At 42.8% G+C, this 20,833-nt stretch overlaps 1 protein-coding gene across 1 annotated transcript in view; it reads right to left on the bottom strand.

Annotated features, from left to right (window-relative positions):
* LOC134083005 (NACHT, LRR and PYD domains-containing protein 3-like) overlaps window positions 1–20,833 on the bottom strand; it is a gene marked incomplete at its 3' end in the record, with an annotated part of 55,076 nt that overhangs the window by 3,666 nt on the left and 30,577 nt on the right. Inside the window, exons 7-11 of the mRNA XM_062539095.1 lie at window positions 19,017–20,814; window positions 11,678–11,848; window positions 7,449–7,622; window positions 7,057–7,227; window positions 2,846–3,019 (exon numbers count right to left, since the gene is read on the bottom strand). Of these exons, the coding sequence (XP_062395079.1) occupies window positions 2,846–3,019; window positions 7,057–7,227; window positions 7,449–7,622; window positions 11,678–11,848; window positions 19,017–20,814 (2,488 nt within the window). The remainder of the gene's footprint in view (window positions 1–2,845; window positions 3,020–7,056; window positions 7,228–7,448; window positions 7,623–11,677; window positions 11,849–19,016; window positions 20,815–20,833) is intronic.

The following is a 20,833-nucleotide window of genomic DNA, read 5'->3' as shown; positions in this document are numbered from 1 at the left end:
AGAGAGAGAGTGTTTTGTGTGTCTGTGTGTGTATCTGTGAGTATGTGTGTGTGAGAGAGTGAGTGAGTGAGTGAGAGTGAGAGAGTCAGTGAGTGTGTGTGTGTGTGTGTGTGTCTGTGAGAGTGCTTGTGTGTGTGTGTGTGTGTGTGTGTGTGTGTGTGTGTGTGTGTGTCTGTGAGAGTGCTTGTGTGTGTGTGTCTGTGAGAGTGAGTATGTGTGTGTGTGTGTGTGTGTGTGAGCACGAGAGAGATAGAGAGAGAGGGAGAGAGTGTGAGAGCGAGAGTGAGAGAGAGAGTGTGTGTGTGTGTGTGTGTGTGTGTGAGAGAGAGAGAGAGAGAGAGAGAGTGAGTGAGAGAAACTGAGAGTGAGTGTGTTTGTGTGTGTATCTGTGAGTATGTGTGTGTGTGTGTGTGTGTGTGTGTGTGTGTGTGTGTATGTATGTCTGTGAGAGAGAGAGTGCTGCTGTCCCAAGCAACAGAGAGTTTCCCACGTCCAAACTAGTCATCTCCACCATCCTGCCCAGAGCCCACTTCCACCCAGACACCATGAAGAAGGTGAACGCCACCATTCCCGTGGATGTGCCCTCATGCCAAACGCCCACCTGGCACACCACCCAATGCTCGGCCTACCCAGCCTGCATGACCATGTCCACCTCCATAAAGATGCCATCAGTGTTTTCATGTTGAAATGTTGAAAGATGTTGCTTTTGGTGGAAGTCCAAATAGGAAAGCAACCACAGCCTCCCAACACAGCAGACCATCCCCTCCTGGACTCCATTACAAACATCATCCCACATCCAGGCACCAGGCAAACGACACCCTGCAGCCGTGGACCCTGCGCCTCAACAGCCAACACACGAGAGGCCCGCGACTCAACACTGCACACCCCCGAGGCAACAGCATGCTCCCCAGCCTAGAGAGCCCCGCGACCTGGCACAGACACCCCACACAAAAGAAGCATCCTGAGTAGCAGCAGAGGAATCCCATGCCGCCACAGCAACATCCGGTGAGCCATTCCCAGGAGCAGCTGCACCAACACCCACCAGCACACAGACACCGGGGTAGCCACCCCAGGCCGAGGGTGCCTGCAGCAGGGAGCAGCTCCACCACAGGCAGCCATCATGACCTCCAAACACCCCATGGTAGGCCAGAGCAGCAGGAGCAGCCTACATATGCAACTGTGCTGAGAGGCTCATGCAACACCAGCAGCACTAAACTAGCAGAGATCAGAGATCTGCTGGACATCATATGCACACGGCTTATGGACCAGCCATGAGTCATACCAAAACTATTCATTACAACTGCTTATGAATAGCAACCATAACAACAACACAATAATAGTGATTATATTAGCAACATGTGTATGGTAGGTACATGTATAAGTGACTCTCTGTCCTACAGGATACTGTGAAATAGCCATTTCCTCCAGAAAACACGTAAAAGTTACACATTAAAGAGATTAGGGAGGTATAATTATTTGGCTAAAATTAGAAATAGCTGAATACATTACTACAATCAAAATAGAATAATCACATATCTGGCTTAGAATCTACAAAAAAACGAACACAGACAGCAAATGACATATTCCTCTGTGCTCTGTACATTCCCCCCTCTGAATCTCCTTATTATAATGAAGAGATGTTTGATACTCTCCACAGTCAGATCTTCCACTTTCAGGCCCAGGGTAAAGTGTTGATCTGTGGAGACCTAAATGCCAGGGCAGGATCCTTAGCTGACTACAACTCAGATGAAGCCAATAACCATATATTTCACAACAGTTACCCATCAAATACGTTAAACTTTTCCTGTAATGCTTTTGACAAGTCAGTCAATAAACATGGGAAATTGCTCATGGAGCTCTGTAAAAGCCTTGGTGTGTACCTGCTCAATGGTAGGGTGCAAGGGGACTCGTTAGGGAGATATACCTACAGCTCATCACTGCTCAACAGTTGATTACATGATTACAGATTTGGACCTCTTCACTTTCAAAGCATTCACGGTCAAATCACTAACACCTCTGTCTGATCACAGTCAAATTACTGTGTATCTTAAAATGAGTGAAAATACCAACACACACACAAGGCCCAGTCTGCTGTATAGCACTAGAGAAACCTACAGATGGGCCCATAACAGCAAAGAGGAGTACCTGAAAGCTTTTTGTCAACCTAAAGTAGGTTCTCAAATAGAAACAGATAATACCTACCTGCATAGTAAAGAGGGTGTAAACCATGCAGCTGAGGATCTAAACAACATTTCCCATCACCTGGCAACCATTTCTAACCTTGAAACTACCATATTACTAGGAGAGGAAGAAAAGAGCGCAAGAGTCACAGGAAGATACATAGATGCACATATACAGTCATACACACACACACACATACACACAGAGAGACAGACACACACACACACACACACACACACACACACACACACACACACACACACACACACATACTGTACACTAACTGACACACACACAGACACTTACATGCACTCTCATCCACACATGGACACACGGACTCACACGCAAGCACATATGCACACTGCCGTATCAGTAATGTATGATACATGATGTTTTGTTTTCTTTCGTTAACATACATGTGTGTGTGTGTGTGTGTGTGTGTGTGTGTGTGTGTGTGTGTGTGTGTGTGTGTGTGTATGTGTGTGTGCGCGTGTGTGTGTGTCTGTGCCACAGCTGAAGAAAGGATTGTTTCAAGTCATTTTCACCAATGTGAAACTGTGACTCTTTATATGTACATGTGTGTTACATGTTTTTTGTGTAAAGTTTTAAAATTCAGAGTCAAGTTCGCTGATAGCAACTCAGTATTTGGTCTTGTGATACTCACTTTAGTATCTCCAGTTTACAGTTGGGATCCTCCAGAAGAGAAGAGATATGCTTCACTCCTGAGTCTGTTGCTTTACTCCCCTCCAGCCGCAGCTCTCTCATGTGTGAGGGGTTTGATCTCAGTGCTGATGCAAGAGCTGTGAATCCTTCCTCTCCAATGCTGCAGTTCTGCAGCCTGTAAAGAGAAGTAGGAGAAATACTTCATCTTAATTTTCATAACAATCAAATAGTACTCTAATTATCTATTGAATATGGTTGTGTGGACAAACAATATGTGCACTAGGATGAGTATGAGAGAGAAATTATTTTATTCATGACTTAACAATAACCCTTTATCTGTGAATAAGTATGGAGTATACTGTATGTGTGTGTGTGTGTGTGTGTATGTGTTCTGAATCTGAATGTGTGTGTGTGTGTGTGTGTGTGTGTGTGTGTGTGTGTGAGAGAGAGAGTGAGAGAGTACTGCTGGCCAGTGAATGTTTTGGAGAACAAATTACCATATCATCACACATGTGAGGACAAGGACAAATGACCTGAGGACAAAACAAGAATGCGTGGCAGTGTCTGTCAGACATTTCCCACGTGTGCATGTGTGTGTGTGTGTTTGTGAGAGAGAGAGAGTGCTGTTGTCACAAGCAACAGAGACACTTTCCACGTGTGTGTGTGTGTGTGTGTGTGTGTGTGTGTGTGTGTGTGTGTGTGACGTTTCCCACGTCCAAAATAGTCATCTCCACCATCCTGCCCAGAGCCCACTTCCACCCAGACACCATGAAGAAGGTGAACGCCACCATCTCCCGTGGATGTGCCCTCATGCCAAACGCCCACCTGGCACACCACCCAATACTCGGCCTACACAGCCTGCATGACCATGTCCACCTCCACAAAGATGCCATCAGTGTTTTCGCGTTGAAACGTTGAAAGATGTTGCTTTTGGTGGAAGTCCAAATAGGAAAGCAACCACAGCCTCCCAACACAGCAGACCAAACCCTCCTGGACTCCATTACAAACATCATCCCACATCCAGGCACCAGGCAAACGACACCCTGCAGCCGTGGACCCTGCGCCTCAACAGCCAACACACGAGAGGCCCGCGACTCAACACTGCACACCCCCGAGGCAACAGCATGCTCCCCAGCCTAGAGAGCCCCGCGACCTGGCACAGACACCCCACACAAAAGAAGCATCCTGAGTAGCAGCAGAGGAATCCCATGCCGCCACAGCAACATCCGGTGAGCCATTCCCAGGACCAGCTGCACCAACACCCACCAGCACACAGACACCGGGGTAGCCACCCCAGGCCGAGGGTGCCTGCAGCAGGGAGCAGCTCCACCACAGGCAGCCATCATGACCTCCAAACACCCCATGGTAGGCCAGAGCAGCAGGAGCAGCCTACATATGCAACTGTGCTGAGAGGCTCATGCAACACCAGCAGCACTAAACTAGCAGAGATCAGAGATCTGCTGGACATCATATGCACACGGCTTATGGACCAGCCATGAGTCATACCAAAACTATTCATTACAACTGGTTATGAACAGCAACCATAACAACAACACAATAATAGTGATTATATTAGCAACATGTGTAGGTAGGTACATGTATAGGTGACTCTCTGTCCACCTATACAAAAAGATTTATTTTGAAATCTACAAAAAATAGAAAACAAGAAAAAGGCTAATTTAATTGGCATGATTCTTTTGAACTAGCGCTGCTTTGGCATGGCGTCTCTGGCTTCACTTGCGCACACTGGCACTTCAGCACACCCAACAGGCCTCTCACAGGTTCAGGTTGATTTTATGTGCGGATTGACGGCTCTGATCGGGACTACCTTGTGACGTCCTGATTGGCAATTAGCTCGACCTGCTTTCACACACACACAAAGTGAAAAAGGCGCAACACCCTGCCTGACCTGCTGGGCGAGTTTGGATTTCGCCCGGCAGCTCAGGCTGGAAACCTGCAATTCTATCTCCTCTATTCCCTGTCAGAACCTTTGGCTCCAATCACAAACTAGCTTATGCAAAAGATGCACCGGATCGTTGGTCTGATTGGTTGAAGGATTATCCAATCTTACGGAGTCATGATTTGAACGGTGCCAATAGAGCTCGACAGTCCCGGCCCTCCTCCGGAAAGAGCACGCCTCTCGTGCAGTAGAAATAAAGCGCAGACTCGTCATACTAGTGATGATAGCCAGACTAACACGCCACAGTTTTTCATATTATTCCCTTAACTAAGACCAAGTATGGTGAGACAAAATAAAACGTGGCGCTTTTCTAAGCAGGAAAGAAGGATAACTATAATGTGTGTCGGAATAGCAATTTGGACTGGGCACAGTAATATCCTCACTCCAAAGTGAAACTGAAAATCCAAGAGTGATGATTTCATGTGAATGAAGAAAAACAGATGTTTCTGGGTAAAAAAATCACTGTCAAATTCACTGATAGCAACGCAGTATTTGGTCTTGTGATACTCACCCTAATATCTCCAATTTACAGTTGGGATCCTCCAAAAGAGAAGAAAGAAGACTCCGCTTCACGTCGTGCCTAACAACGCCCCTTAGCTGTTCGATTATACAGTATAACGCACGGCCTCTCGGGGCTTATTGCTTAAATAAACATTGCGTCTTAAATCTTCTTCTAGTTCAACTCAGTTACATTTATATTTAATTTACATTTATTCATTTAGCAGACACTTTTTCCAAAAGTGACTTTCCAGGGCTATACATTGTGAGCATTCTACTCGCATATGTGCCTAAAAATAGTTTGCGCAAGTAGAAAAAAATAAAAAGAGCACACACATGTGAGTACGGATTTCAACCCTTTCACTCTCATTTTGCTTAATTATACCAGGATTTTTAATGAAGACGAAGGAGCGAAGCTGAGGTGAGCCAGGCAATAAAGAGGGCTCCACGGTAATTGTGAATCTAAAATCAATTTTACAAAATCCAAGAATAAGAACAGAGACAGTAACTGGACACATAATATAGCTGAGGTGAGGCAGGTGATAACGAAGGTGGCCAATGAGGAGGGACCCGACGGGAATTGTAAAGCAATTTACTAAAGATTCACAGACAGAAAAATGCTGATCTGGTACATGAAAATGTAACTAAATATGTGGAGAATGCAATGCAATTTAGGAGCACTCATGCATGCTAGCCTGACTCATGAACTCATGTTTTGCTCAGTATACAATGTTCATATATCCACTTGTAAGTAATATTCCAGTTGTTTGTGATCCTCAGGGGCAGATGTACTAACGCTTTTGCGCCCACTTCAGGCTTATTTGTTTCGCAACGTGCACATAGAAAGATGGCGAGGTATGTACTAACTAGCCGCAATGAGGTGAAGGCGCAGACTGCCTGTCGCAGGAACTGAAAATGGCAAATTGCGCTTTTCCGTCTCATGCATATGGATTTATGGGAGTGTCAGCTGACAGTAGGAGGTTCGTGTAAAAAGATGGGAGGAGAAGCGTTAAATGCGCCTAATTATGGATTCGCCTGTATGTACTAAAACTGCCCATGAAAGCGCCTAAATATTTCCGCCTTGTAAAAGCAGGTGTTAAATGCGATTTGCTGTTAAATGCATCTATAAGAGAATCATTCAAAGACAACAAAATCGCTAATTAGACCACCAGTTTTGCGTCTTTGTACTACACCAAAAGCAACCTTAACTTTCGATGGCTTTTCGAATGTTTACTTTCACTTTCACTCCATCCGCTTAAACTTTCCTACTTGTTAGATTTGATAAATCTTCCATAGCCTACGTGCACAAGTAAGCCTAGTTTGAGTAGAACTACTGCTCTAAATTATCTTCCTGCTTGCTGACATTATGCATTGTATTATTTCATGATCGCTAAACCTCGGATTCCTTTTAATGTTGTCATCAGTTAACTTCATTCAACTGCGCTTCTGATTGACGTGTCGTTCAGTTGTCCTTCGCAAACTGCGTTAGGGGGCGGAGAACGGCGCAGATTACCCAACGAATTTCAGGATTGGTAAATAGGACGTAAACTGAAGTATTTTAGCGTGCGCTTTCTGCGTGTTGGCCTTGGCGCAAAAAACGTTACGATCGCTATTCTTAGTACATCTGGCCCTCTGTGTACTAAAAATCTGGTTACGTTCATTTTGAATGCCCACACTGCAGTCTGGATTCTACTTCAACATTAGTCACTTTGTGACAATATGGCACAATGTAATACAAATAAGCTAACACCAACCTTAATGTCTGCAGTCTGCAGTGGGGACTAGACAGACCTTTAGAGAGAAGCTGAGCTCCAGAATCTCCCAGGTCATTGGTTTCCAGGTCCAGCTCTATCAGGGAGTTTGGAGACTGCAGAACTGAGGCCACAAGCTCACAGGACTTAAATGTGAGTTTGCAGCCAGCAAGTCTGTATGACAGTGTGACAAAATACAAATGATTAGTGATTAATGATAAAGAAGGGATGTGTAGGGGAATCTTCACATTAACATGTTCTCTCCAATTTCATGTGTTGAACCTGTACACTCCACCTATTGTTACTTTTTCTGTGTGAACAAAACTGTCTCAGGAAAACAAAACACTTGTGAAACTAGGAATGTAACTGAAGTGTTCTGTTTCTAGAGTACATACTGAAGGGCTTCAACTTTGTGGTGAGGATCCTTTAGTGTAGCAGATAACAGTTTCTGTGCTGATTCTCCAGGATGATTGTTGCTCACATCCAGCTCTTTCACACAGGAGGGGTTTAACATCAGGGCCAGAGCAAGACAAACATATCCTTCACTTGAGAAACCACACTTACAGAGCCTGTGAGAGAGAGAGATAGAGAGAGATAGAGAGATAGAGAGAGAGAGAGAGAGATAGAGAGATAGAGAGAGAGAGAGAGAGAGAGAGAGAGAGATGATGATGATGATGATGATGATGATGATGATGATGATGATGATGATGATCTATATTAATCCTGACAAGGGAGTTCAGTAAACCTCCAGGATTCAATGCTCAAACAGAACCAAATCAGACTTGAGTCCATCTCTAGGATTGCAGGTTTCCCCCAGGATTAAATGATATATTAGACTCATTAAACTGCTTAATAATGTAGCCTACAGGCCTCTTTGTTTTTATGAGATTTAAAATGAGACTTGAACAATTGCCATTTTTGCATTACGTTCTGACTCATGACAGCAGTGATAAAAAGTGTAAAAAGTCACATTAGCCTTTTCAGTCTCTCAGAAAGAGGCTCACATGTTGGCCTGGGAACCCATTTCAATCTGAGAGCACATTTGAATTTGCCCTGGCAGATCCATCTGACCACCCATCCATTCAAATCCATTTCCTGGAATAATTAACGCCCAGTCTGAAGAGTTGTGCCCACAACCCCTGCTCTCAGACCAGATGTGAATGCCTTCTATACTGTACGTTCATTTCTGTTTTGGATATCTAAGGGAAAGAATAAGGATTCTCCTATCTCTCTCGATTTACTCTCTTTGTCTTTGGCTGGCTAGGCTATGCCCTGCTCACTCTTCTGAAGGAACTCTCTCTCTCTCTCTCTCCCTCTCTCGCTCTCATTTAATCTGATGTATTTGTGATTGTTTCATTATTTTTTCAACTGACATCTAACTTGTATATAGTTTATTTGCTATAACAAGTGAAGTTAGTATAACTTGTTATAGTGTATCTGATTTGAACTTATGTCAAAGGCTGTGGATTGATGTGCATTTTGTTGTGTGTTTGTGCACCTATTTTGATGTGACGGTTTGAAGTCCTGTGATTGTTTACATTGTTGTGGACACCGCTATGATCACTACGTAGATCCCTAGAATGCTTATTATTGGTTGCTGTGCTGCACGTGTGATGAGACTGCATGTAAACATACACACCTGAGACCTTTCCCTACCAATGATTCTATTAGCCAGCCATTGGCTAGAATGCTAACTCCTTCCCCCATAAAAAGCCATGGACTCCAAACTTACGGGATCTCCACGGCAATCGAATGACAACAGCCTGAGCTAGCACGGTTTCTTGCCAGCGCTGGTTGACCCGCCTCCTTTAAGTGCCTCGGTTTGCTACTGGTAGATGTCAGAAAGCGGATTGCCGAGTTTAAACCAATAACACTCTTTCCGCTGCCTTGAACACGCCTCTACCCAGAGCCGTTGGAGCTGCTCAAAGTTGATTGGTTCTCGACCAAAGGGGGCAGTTCCGCAGATTTCGGGAACTCAGAAATCCTACTCAATGAGCAGTTGACCAGACCAGCAGCAAAAGCCTGAAGGCGTTGCGTCACTGGGAGGGCGTGCCAGGCTAGCTTGGTGATATTACCCCAGAGAGACTGTGTTATTCATCAAACTCTGATTCTACTTTTATTGAATAGTATTTTTATAATTTGTTTTCTTTTCTACTGTGTAATATTAATAAATCAGATACTTTTATATATATACTGGTTTCAGTGTTTTGTGTTGTTGTGGCCCGGGGTCTGAAATATATAATTACTGGTTGACCGGTGACACTTAGGCCTACATTCAATTGAAGTGATATTGGTTATAAATACTTTTAATGTTTTACTGGTAAAGAGCATGCAGTGATAAGAAAGAGATCATAAGTTTAATCTACTATGAATTTGAAGTAAACTAAACTTATCAGGACTTACAATGTAATTAAGAAAGCAATTCCTATAAGAAAGATCTTAAATTGAATCTACTATGAATTTCAAGGCAACCAGTTTCCTCCTTGAGTAAACTCAATTTGTCAGGGTTTATAGACAGGGAAAAATCCAGAACGATCTAATAAAGGTCACTACCAAACTTTTCTCAATTGATTCTATAGTACTTTTCCGCGTAGAATCCATTTCTGCTTGGGACATTTGTATATCACGCATAGTTAATGAGATAATTTGCATATTTGAATACATTAGGGCAATTCCATATCAGTTGGAACAGGTCCGACACCATGGTCCTCAGTTTTTCCTGATTTTTGGTCCAAATGCTCCATGTCTCATTAGAAGAAAACCAAAATTTTAGCTGGGTATCTTGTTTAGTTTCTGAGATATGGCTCTTCAAATGTGGTTAGACGTGTCCTAAAAAAAAGGCTGAAAATTCCTGAATTTAATGAGCACAACTTTTTTTTTAAACCCCTCTCCTCTCTTAAGGCTACCATATTATTTTCTAAAAATTTGAACACTGGGGCAGTACCCTGTGTTGTTGTCCAAAATCACAAAGGAATTACTGTCCTTCCCACCATTGGAGACTTATTCATCGAAACAAACCCATATTTTTTTTTTGAAAGCAATGAAAAAAAAGCCTGTTTTTGTTCTCTTATGGTCATGAATGCCTAGCACTCACATTGTTAAAACTCTGCATATATATAGTCCATGAGTAAGAGAACATGTTGACAAAAAAATTGAGATGTTTTTTTTTCTTATTTCGAGGCCATGAGCCTTCAAAGTTGGCCAAAATGGCGTTTTTCCTAAAAATGCCACTTTTATTGCCTTTTTCCAAGGACAAGATGAAATGCAAATCCAACATTTCTTTTTTCTACAATAGTGTGGCACTTTGTAGATCATGTGAATGTGGTAGATCCGACCTGTCCATTCTAATATCCCCACAGCACATGTCTGAAGCTAGAAAAAATGAAAAAATGTCTTGGCTGAAGGAGGTGTTGGTTTGGTTTGTATGAACCTCTTAGAAGGACAATATGGGATGTAAATCCATTTTATCTTTTTGAGGGATCAGAATGCCATCTTGTAAATAGGATAAAAATGTTGTATCCCATTTCTACTGTTTAGTGATCCCTTAAAATATGTCCAAAAGTTACTTTACAGCTCCTTATTTCTGAGTAGCAACATTACTATTATAATCAATTACCTATCTGTAACTTTTTAACCAAATCAACCAATGCATTGTCACTCTATGACTATGACTCATTCATAATTCTGCCCCCACTTGTGTGTGTGTGGTAATGATGAAGTCAACCAGCTACATTAGAATAGATGGATATAGGGCTAATCAATTTCCCAAGGGAAACTCTGATGCTGAAATTCTTTTCAAACTTTTACTGTAAAACTAAGCAGAACAACAGAGTACATTTCAGTTATTTCCTTCAATGTTTTGTTAGAGTGCAGTCACGAAGGCTAACATTCCAAGTTACAGAATAGAGACTAATGCGTTAGCTTATAATGTCTATGAGAAATCCAATAGAAATGCTAACGGTTAGCATAATCGATCAAATTAGATATTTAGAGCGAACTTCAGTCCATTTACAGCTTGGGCTACATAGGAAGATGTCTTTGTTTACAACTGAATATTAAAATACTCAAGGCTAATGTTTTCTTTCCATACAACAACGTTACCATGTAGGAAAAAACGACTGTTTAACTTATCAATGCCAATTGAACACAGCCGCAAATCCAGCGCAAAACATAAACATTAGACGTGCCTGTGACAACGTGCACCGTGAACATGTGACTTGCACTTGCACTGCTGCAGCCAGTGCCTTCTCTCACTTCTGTTGCACATCTCCTGATTTCGTGAATGTAGGCTATGGAATTTTAATGCGTGATGAGACGCCTGTGACCAGCCTGTGAGCAACAGACTTCTACAGTATAAAATAAATAATAAAAACTGCGTTAATGCACGATAAAATAATTGTCGGCGTTAAATGATTGATGAGTTAACGTGATATTAACGCGTTAACGTGCCCAGCCCTAGAACTGAGAGAATCCAGAGCCATTCTCTTTTAAAAACTGGATTGGTGTCAGCCAGGCTACTCACAATTAGGTCACCACCATAGTGGGATGTAGATAGACTGCTTGACTGTTCTGTTGATGTGGCTCTCTTCAACTATGATACAATAAATAAATATCAATCACCAACCTTAATATCTGCATCTTGCAGTGGGGACTAGACAGTCCGTTAGAGAGAAGCTGAACTCCTGAATCTCCCAGGTCATTGTGACTCAGGTCCAGCTCTATCAGGGAATTTGGAGACTGTAGAACTGAAGTCAAAAGCTCACATGACTTATCTGTGAGTTTGCAGCCAGCAAGTCTGTAAGATAGTGTCAAAAATACACATTATTACTCATTAATGATAAAGGGATAATGTAGCAAGTTACATAAACATTGCAGAAGTAGTTTACTACAGCAGAGTCTACGTTTTAATTGACAAATGTGAACCACCTTCATGCCAAGGCAGTGTTATGTCAAGAACCTGAACTCAGTCCAATAGACATACTGTAACTTGCGATCTACTTACATGATGTATAACAATTTCTATGTCAATAGGTATGCTTCTAATTGTTTACAAACAACTGAAAATGTTACACAGTGTATCTGTAAGTAGTGCATGGCTTGGGTGTGGTCAAAAAGTCAAACTGAGCACAATTACATTTTGTTAAAGAGTCACTTCACCCCTTAACTCCACCCACTTCACATTTCTGAAAAAGGCTTTCAAATTGGGCGAGACATTCTGAAATTTGGAAAGGGAGTGCAGCACTGCTGCAACCAATCAACCATGGTTTTTTCGTGTCAATCTGGGAATGAGTGCTGCAGACATGGCTTATCACAGGTAGGCTAATCAGGGTAGCAGGTGTTGGGGCGTTTCATTCCTAATTTGTAACGACCCGGTGACGTAGTGTTGGACGAGAAGTACAGGACTTCGTCAGCATTCCTTCCTTATTTTGGACCAACATGCCATGGCATGTTTCAACCTGTAGAATGCGCGGAGAGAGCAATATCTCCACTACAAAATCAGACGAAATGTTACTTTTGTCAAGAAACACGATTTTTGTCCATATTCTTTCTTCTAATGTCAGTTGGGGCTCCGCCCCTTTGGTCTGTGCTTTACAGTTTGCAGAGCATTTTACACATTTCGTTTGATCACCCCTAGACATACTTTGCATTACACATTCCTTTTCCACATTATTTTAAAAGTTAAAATACATTTATATAATTGAACCTTTAGCTATGGTGTGGTCTGCCATTTAATTTCACAGCTGATTTGACCCAGATAGCTGCGACCATTGCATTGTGGTGCATAAGTTTGCATTCAGTAAACTTCATAGTGACAATCAAAATTATTGCTCTTTCTGTATGTTCTGTCTGTTTTTACTGTACTGTTAATTCATTAGTATAAATTCATTAAAAAGGGCCTTCATGTGTTTCTGGTATGCAAACTACCCAACTACCCAGATACCAAAAGACATTATCAGGGATTAAAGCAAAAAAAAATCCTGAGCCTGAACTTTTTTAGACTCGTGCATGCGACTCTATACGACACTATGTTGGTCGATCGATTGGAAACCGGTTTACTTTTTGGAGTGTTTGCACACGACACAGGCCTTGTTTGTGATGTTGGACAACAAGAAAGGCCAATAGGTGCCAATAGTAGCCTAGTCCAACACACTACAATTGTATCAAATTTTTATATCAAGTCTTGCTGCTAATCTTTGTCTTTGACAGGTTACAAATTGACCTACAATCATAAGGTGTCATGTTGTAAGGATATGTGAAATTGGAAGGCAGGCATTAGAAGAATAAGATTTAGTTGCAACCATTTAAGTTAAAGTATTCATTCTTTCCCACAGATTAGAAGGCAATGTGTGGTGGTCGCCTCATGTCTGACTTTTTATCGCTTTGCTTTCATATAATGTGAATTTATTTATTTAATGATTTTTTAACAAAACGTAAAGCACACACACACACACACACACACACACACACACACACACACACACACACACACACACACACACACACACACGTGTGATTATTTATACATTCTGTATACTGACATTTCTGATATTCATAACAGCAAACTTTATGCAGCTTATAGCCTGCTATTCATATTACAACTCCACCTCTTAAATTCAGCTGTTTGACTGAAGCCTAAAATATTGTAAACAAAGTAGCATATTGGCTAGTTTATCATACTCTAGCTAGCTGGTTGGACTGCAGTGTCCCCACGTGTGTTTAAGTTTCAAGGTAAGCTCATACCTTTTCTCCTTGGGACAAGCCCGTTAAATCTTGGAGTTGAAAAACATTGGTATTGAGATGGTCAGTCAACTTGAATGCAGAGTTTTAATCAGATGTGTGCAGCATAGCCTACTAATGATGCTAACCGTATTTAACAATAGAGATCGCTAAGACATGTGACCAAAGTCATCAAAACACAAAGAATTATGGGTAGGTTTGGCTCGCCTGATGCCAGCCCATGTAAACTAGTGTTCTGGGTCTATGATCTGGCATGATAATAATGAAAACTAAGCGTGAAAAAATTGTGTGAAAAACAGAACATAATCTCGCGCTTCCTTAGTAATGCTATCCAAGCCATTCCTCGCCTTTTTGTCACCTCTGAAACATGACGTATACTATTATTTTTCCACGCTGGAAAACTATAAAAGATAAGCTTCATGTTACTCTATTGAATTTTATAACACAGCAGGTAAACGGCATTTCGACAACTGCACTTCGTTGTTCCCGCACGTCAGTAAAACAACTTAATTTTGGGCCACCTATTCCCAAAATGCGTTGCACGTCACATTCTCAATCTCTATAATTCAGCTAGTCGTCTTCTGTGCGTCATTGCGTTCACGATTGTGAATGTTTTTTTGGATTAAATGTGCATGTCGAGGGGCGGGTGTCCATTGAGTGCGCACGAGAGCGGGCCAAGGAAAATTCGTTTACTTCTATACTGTTTGGTAAAGTTGCACGCATAGTCTACAAAATTTGCGGAAGAACTTATGCTTCCACCCGCAGCGTCAGGTGCATCAGTGCGGCCACGCTTCCAGGGATGATCTCGTTATGGAGACAGACGCGGTGTGCACTAAGGGGAGTCTGTGTTTGTGTCCGGGTGTGTGTGTGTGTGTGTATTAAAGGGCGCGTGACGCGTGAGTGACAGAGAGGGAGAGCAGGGAAAGGAAATTCAGCTTAACGAATGCTGCGTGTTTTTCAATAGCGTTAACAAATAAATAATATTTTAAAAAATGAACGCAGTCAATGGCCGCACGCCAGAATTCCGGCATGGTGCCGGAAAACTTTAATCCCTGCGTTGGGGTGCAAGTGGGTGTTCTTCTAGGTGAGACTATTGGGAGGGGGTTTCATATATTTTAAATTAAACACAATGTGCTGTGGACAATATTTTCTGATATTTCTTATTATATGTGAAACATGTGTTAAACCTGTAAGAAAAACAAACGGACATCTAAGTAAAAAAAGTAAAAACTATCTCCTATGGACTTAGTTGGAATGGTCCAAATAGCCGTTTTGTTACAGAACTTTGTCAGCCAGCGTGCCAGTTTGACTGCTTCACTTCCAACCTGGTCAGGTTTCCCCTTTGCTTATGGTAAGTTTGAACTGAATTATGAAAACATATACCTGCTGTTGATTGAGTACTTGGTTGCTAAACGGTAGCTGTAAAGTCAGGTTGAAAGAGGCCAAGGAGGATTACAGGAAGAAGGTGGAACAGAAGCTGCAGGAGAACAATATGAAGGAGGTCTGGGATGGAATGAAGACCATCGCTGGCCTGAGGAGGAGTAGCAGCTCTCTTGAATTGGAGATTGAGCTTGAGGAAGCGCATGGCGAAACGCGTTGCTCAGAAATAAAAGCTTAAAAGTGTAGTCCAATGGTGTGCGGTGATCCTTTTTTCTTTTTTACACTTCTATAACAGGTTTGACTGCCCTGCTCCAGCTTCAATGGTTGGGCCTGTCCACCACCACCCCCGGACACTCTTGCTAGCTTAACTGCCAATACCCAATTCACACCTCCCCTCTCATTCTCAGTGCAGCACGTCTCCTCCTCCCCTCCCCCTCAGGGTGACCAAGACCATGGTAGCCCCTCACCCCCTCTCCTCCCCTCCCCCCTCACCATCACGGCAGATCAAGTTAGAGGACAGCTGAAGAAACTCCATCCCAGGAAAGCAGCCGGGCCTGAAGGACTGTGTCCAAGACTGCTCAAGGCCTGTGCTGCTGAACTGGGAGAGCCACTGGAAGTCTAGGTCTCGGGAGAGTCCCAACACTGTGGAAGACATCATGTCTCATCCCCATCCCCAAGAAACCACATCCAAGTGAGTTGAAGGACTTCAGGTCAGTCGCTCTCACATCACACCTGATGAAGACCTTGGAGAGACTGGTTCTCCTGCAGATTGGTGTGGATTGCAGACTACCTGACAGAGCAGCCACAGTTCATCAGACTGAAGGACTGTCTCTCTGACACGGTAATCAGCAGCACCGGAGCTCCACAGGGAACAGTGCTCTTTTCAGTCCTGTTCACCCTGTACACGTCTGACTTCTGCTACAACACGGAGTCATGCCACATGCAGAAGTTTTCAGATGATACTGCAATTGTGGGTTGTATCAGGGATGGGCAGGAGGAGGAATACAGGAGCCTGGTGGAGGCTTCATGCAATGGTGCAGACACAATCACCTACAACCAGGCATGCAAACTGGTCAGGGGTGAAAAAGGTGAGACTCTTCTCCGACCCCCCCCCCCCCCCCCCGAAAAAAAAACAAACAAACATGGAAACAAATCTTCCAAAGTGTGAGGGACCCGCTTTCTTTCTTTCTTACCATCTCTCTCTTTCTCTGTGCTTACTTATTATGTACTTATTACACATTTCTGTTGATTTCATAGGCCTAATGGACACTTAAATCAGAATAAGGAAAAGTCTGAATATTTGTTGGACCAAACCAGGTAATCAATAATCTTGCTTGAGACACACACTATTTCAAACTAATATTATTATATAAAATAGGGTAGATAGGCTTTAATTTTTCAAAATGTTTTAAAACTGTTTATTATGCAGCCTAGGCTACTACAGTACATATTGTGGTTTTTAGGCTATATTGTGCTAGTGTGTTTAACCAACCAATAAAGTTATGTGAACTGTCTTCATATTACATGTTAAACTGTAGGCTACCTGTAGGCACAGACTAGGCTACTGATCAGGGTCCTCCTGTAACTCGACAATCAAATGTAAATTTAATTTACGCATGGCTTACGTACTCGTAATGATCCAGGTGTTACTGAAAATTGTTGCAAGTCACACACATAACTCAAACGGTTACATGCGTTACGTGTGGTCTGAAGCAGTCGCAACTCTTTTTTGGCTACATTACAATAGCGAATCATTTGAGTTGCATATCTTTTGCGTAGGCTTTGCGTAAGGTATATGCGCAGTGTGCTTCGAGTAACAGGGCCCACTTTTCTTAAAGGTAGGGTATGGAATTAGCTTTGTTGGCCATTTTTGCAAAATCACTTGAAATCCTATTCCTAGCCCACTTATAGCCACTGAGTTGGAAGCACTGAAATGGAAATTAAACACGTCAATCATCTGCGGAACGGGCAGGGCTCGAAAAACTCCAGCCAATAGTATTCCTCACCCCATACCATCATTTCACAGCTCATTCGTCAATCTAACGTCTTACTCCTCCCCCTCCCCACCGCGCGCGACCCTTTCGAAAGCTGGTGACCGCGAGTCAGTGCTGAAACGAAACCAACTGCCTGCTGCTGCACGTCCATGTTCCCCTCTTGTTGTATGTGTCACTTCATTTCTATACAAACTAAGGCAGCGGATACCTACGGCAACTCAATCACCCACGCAATAAATAAGATATGTAGCAAAAATTACATTTTACCGTGACACGAAGAGTGTTGTAAACATGAAATCGAAACTTAACAGCTTGGAGCTACAGTGGAATAGGCGAACCAACGGGCCAGCACTAAACTCGGATATTTCAGGAGATAATCGCCCTGGTAAGAACAAAACCAGATTCTGTTCAAATATACACACCTATGGCTACTGAACCATAGGTACTACAACCCTTTGGAGGTGAATAAAGAATGTAATTGGGGAAGTTGATGTGAGTGATTGTATGGAGACTAGAGCTCATAGTGCTGTAGACGCCAGGCTGGCATTTCATTTAGCCTGGCTCGCTCTCGCGCTGCGCATTTGAATTGTCGCTCGTGCATGGAGGGCGGGACTTGAGGTTGTACAGTATATGTTCAAACTCTGCCGTCTGTTTTGCGACTTCCGTACCCAACCTTTAAAGACAGCATTATCATGTCAATCAACTAAGTCTCTGGACAAAACGAACCAGCCCAGTTTATGAGCATTTAATTCAACTGTCACATTAGCCTTTGATATACTGATAAACTCTGCCTATTTGCTTCACCTTTTGACGATCTAGATGGTTCAAACTGCACGCATTCTTCATCAAAAGAACTCGTTATGTCTACATGTTTGTCTAATTTCGCTAACTTTTATCATTAGAAGAAAACAACCTATGCTACGTTGCTACACTAATCTCAGCGTCTTTTTCTAATAGAAGTTGAAAGTTTTAACTAGCCCACCTGTGAAATCCCTGGGCATCTCTTCTCGCCAGAATCACTATATTCCACCTGACATCTCAGACGCATCTATCTGCGCTCACAACATATACTTGGTGAGCGCGTTCTGTTCTCGTTGCGTCTTTGTGAACAATTAGCCTCCACTAATGTTTATTAAACGCATAGGGGCTACATTCACGCATCCCTTGCTGAGCAGACACGTTTTAAATGCGGCTCTAGAAACACCTCAAGATACGTTAGCGTCTGCGCATGATTTCTAAACTCAGTTGTAAATTCAATTCACCTTGATATTTTCTCATCGGATCTGCACGAACCATGTAAGTCACCTATTTTTGATTCAAAACGGCGAATTTCGCCGAAAGGTGAGGAGTTTGCATGCCTGTACAACTCAACACGGCCAAGACCAAGGAGATGGTGGTGGATTTCAGGAGGTCTAAGCCTGCTCTGCTGCCAGTCACCAGTCACCTGGCTCTGTTGTGGGAGCTGAACTGGAGTGCATCACTTCAGTATCAGGCAATTGGACCCTGAACAAGCTACTCAACATCCTGGACAGTGACCGTCATCCACTCCACAGCACTATCATACAGCAGAAGAGCTTGATCAGCTGGAGACTACGCTCCCTGACATGCACAACGGACAGACTGAGGAAGTCATTTGTACCCAGGGCCATACAACTTTACAATGCTTCACTGAAAGTTGCTAAACGGTAGCTGTAAAATCAGGCTGAAAAAGGCCAAAGAGGATTACAGTAAGAAGGTGGAACAGAAGCTGCAGGAGAACAATATGAAGGAGGTCTGGGATGGAATGAAGACCATCACTGGCCACACACTGTAACATCAATAGAATCTATTCCATTTTAATCAAGAACTCACCGTGCTTTTCTGAAACACCTCACAGCTGGGATCAGTCTCTTGCGTCCCTCATCTGATGTGTTGTATTTCTTCAGATCAATCAGCTCATCCAGCACCTCCTCAGACATCAGAAGCATGTGGGCCAGTGCTGAACAGTGAGCAGGAGACAATTGACCTTTGAAATCCTTTGGTGACTCCAGATATTTTTTAATTTCTTGGTGCATGGAATGATCATTCAGTTCAAACAAGCAATGGAAAAGATTGATGCATCTTTCAGGAGAGAGATCTTCACGGTTGAGCTCTTTTATATACTGACATATGTTCTCAATGCTCTTTGAGGTGCGGTGTGTGTGGTTCAGTAGACCTTTCAGAAGTGTCTGATTTTTCTCCAGAGAGATGCCCATTAGGAAGCGAAGGAAAAGATCCAGGTGTCCATTCCTGCTGTCCAAAGCTTTCTCCACTACCTCCTTCAAAAGCCCATACAGTAATATCTTCCAGTCAATGATATCACTACAAAGACTTTGTAGTGTCTCAAGATCCCTCTGCTGATATGATATGAACACATGAAGTGCAGCCAGAAACTCCTGAATGCTCAGATGCACAAAGCAGTAGACTTTCCTTTGGTGAAACACAGACTCTTCCTTGAAGATCTCAGTACACATTCCAGAGTACACTGAGGCTTCACTAACATCAATGCCACAATTTTCCAAGTCTTCCTCATAAAATATCAGATTACCTTTGTTTAGATTTTTAAAAGCCAATTCTGATAGCTTTAGAATGAGTTCTGTTTGTGATTTCAAGAGCTTATTCTGATCTGCTTCATGTCTTTTCTGATATTTCTGATTCTTTCTGGTGGTCTGGATGAGCAAGAACTGTATGAACATCTCAGTCAGAGTTGTGGGTATTTCCTGGGTGTTGTCCTGTTCCAGCATCTGCTGAAGTACAGTGGCTGCAATCCAACAGAAGACTGGAATGTGGCACATGATGTGGAGACTCCTGGATGCCTTAATGTGTGAGATAATTCTGTTGGCCTGACTCTCATCACTAATTTTCTTCCTGAAGTACTCTTCCTTCTGTGGGTCATTGAATCCTCGTATTTCTGTTACCCGGTCAACATACTGAGCAGGAATTTGACTGGCTGCTGCTGGTCGTGAGGTTATCCAAATGAGTGAAGAGGGAAACACAGTTCCCTGAATGAGGCTCGTCATCAGAAGATCCACTGATGATATTTGTTTTAAATCAGATATCACATTGTTTTGAACATCAAAACACGATCGACTCTCATCCAAACCATCAAAGATTAACACAACCCGACAGTCTTTATATTCTTCACCATCATTCAGCTCCTTCAGCTCAGGGTAGAAGTCAAGCAGGAGTCTGTGAAGGCTATATTGTTCACCCCTCACCAAATTCAGCTCACGGAAAGGAAGGGGAAACATGAAATCTACATCCTGATTAGCTACACCATCTGTCCAATCAAGAATGAACTTCTGCACTGAGACTGTTTTTCCAATGCCAGCAACACCTTTGGTCATCACAGTTCTAATGCACTTTTTCTGTCCTGGTAAGGGCTTGAAGAGTTCATTGCAGTTGATCGGTTTGTCTTCTGTGGTGTGTTCTCTGGATGCTGACTCTACCTGCCAGACTTCATGTTCCTTATTCACACCTTCACTCTCTCCCTCTGTAATGTAGAGCTCTGTGTAGATCTCATTAAGGAGTATCTCAGCTCCTGCTTTGATGATGCCTTCAGATATGTTCTCAAACCTCCTCTTCAGACTGGCTTTATGGTTCTCTTTAACTCTCCCCAGGACCTCGTTATCTGTTTGGCATTAAGAAGG

This window comes from Sardina pilchardus, chromosome 1 (genome assembly GCF_963854185.1).
Source record: "Sardina pilchardus chromosome 1, fSarPil1.1, whole genome shotgun sequence".
In the NCBI taxonomy this organism is placed as follows: domain Eukaryota; kingdom Metazoa; phylum Chordata; class Actinopteri; order Clupeiformes; family Clupeidae; genus Sardina; species Sardina pilchardus.
The sequence above is the reverse complement of the archived record's forward strand: the minus strand, read 5'-3'. Positions and strand labels throughout refer to the sequence as shown.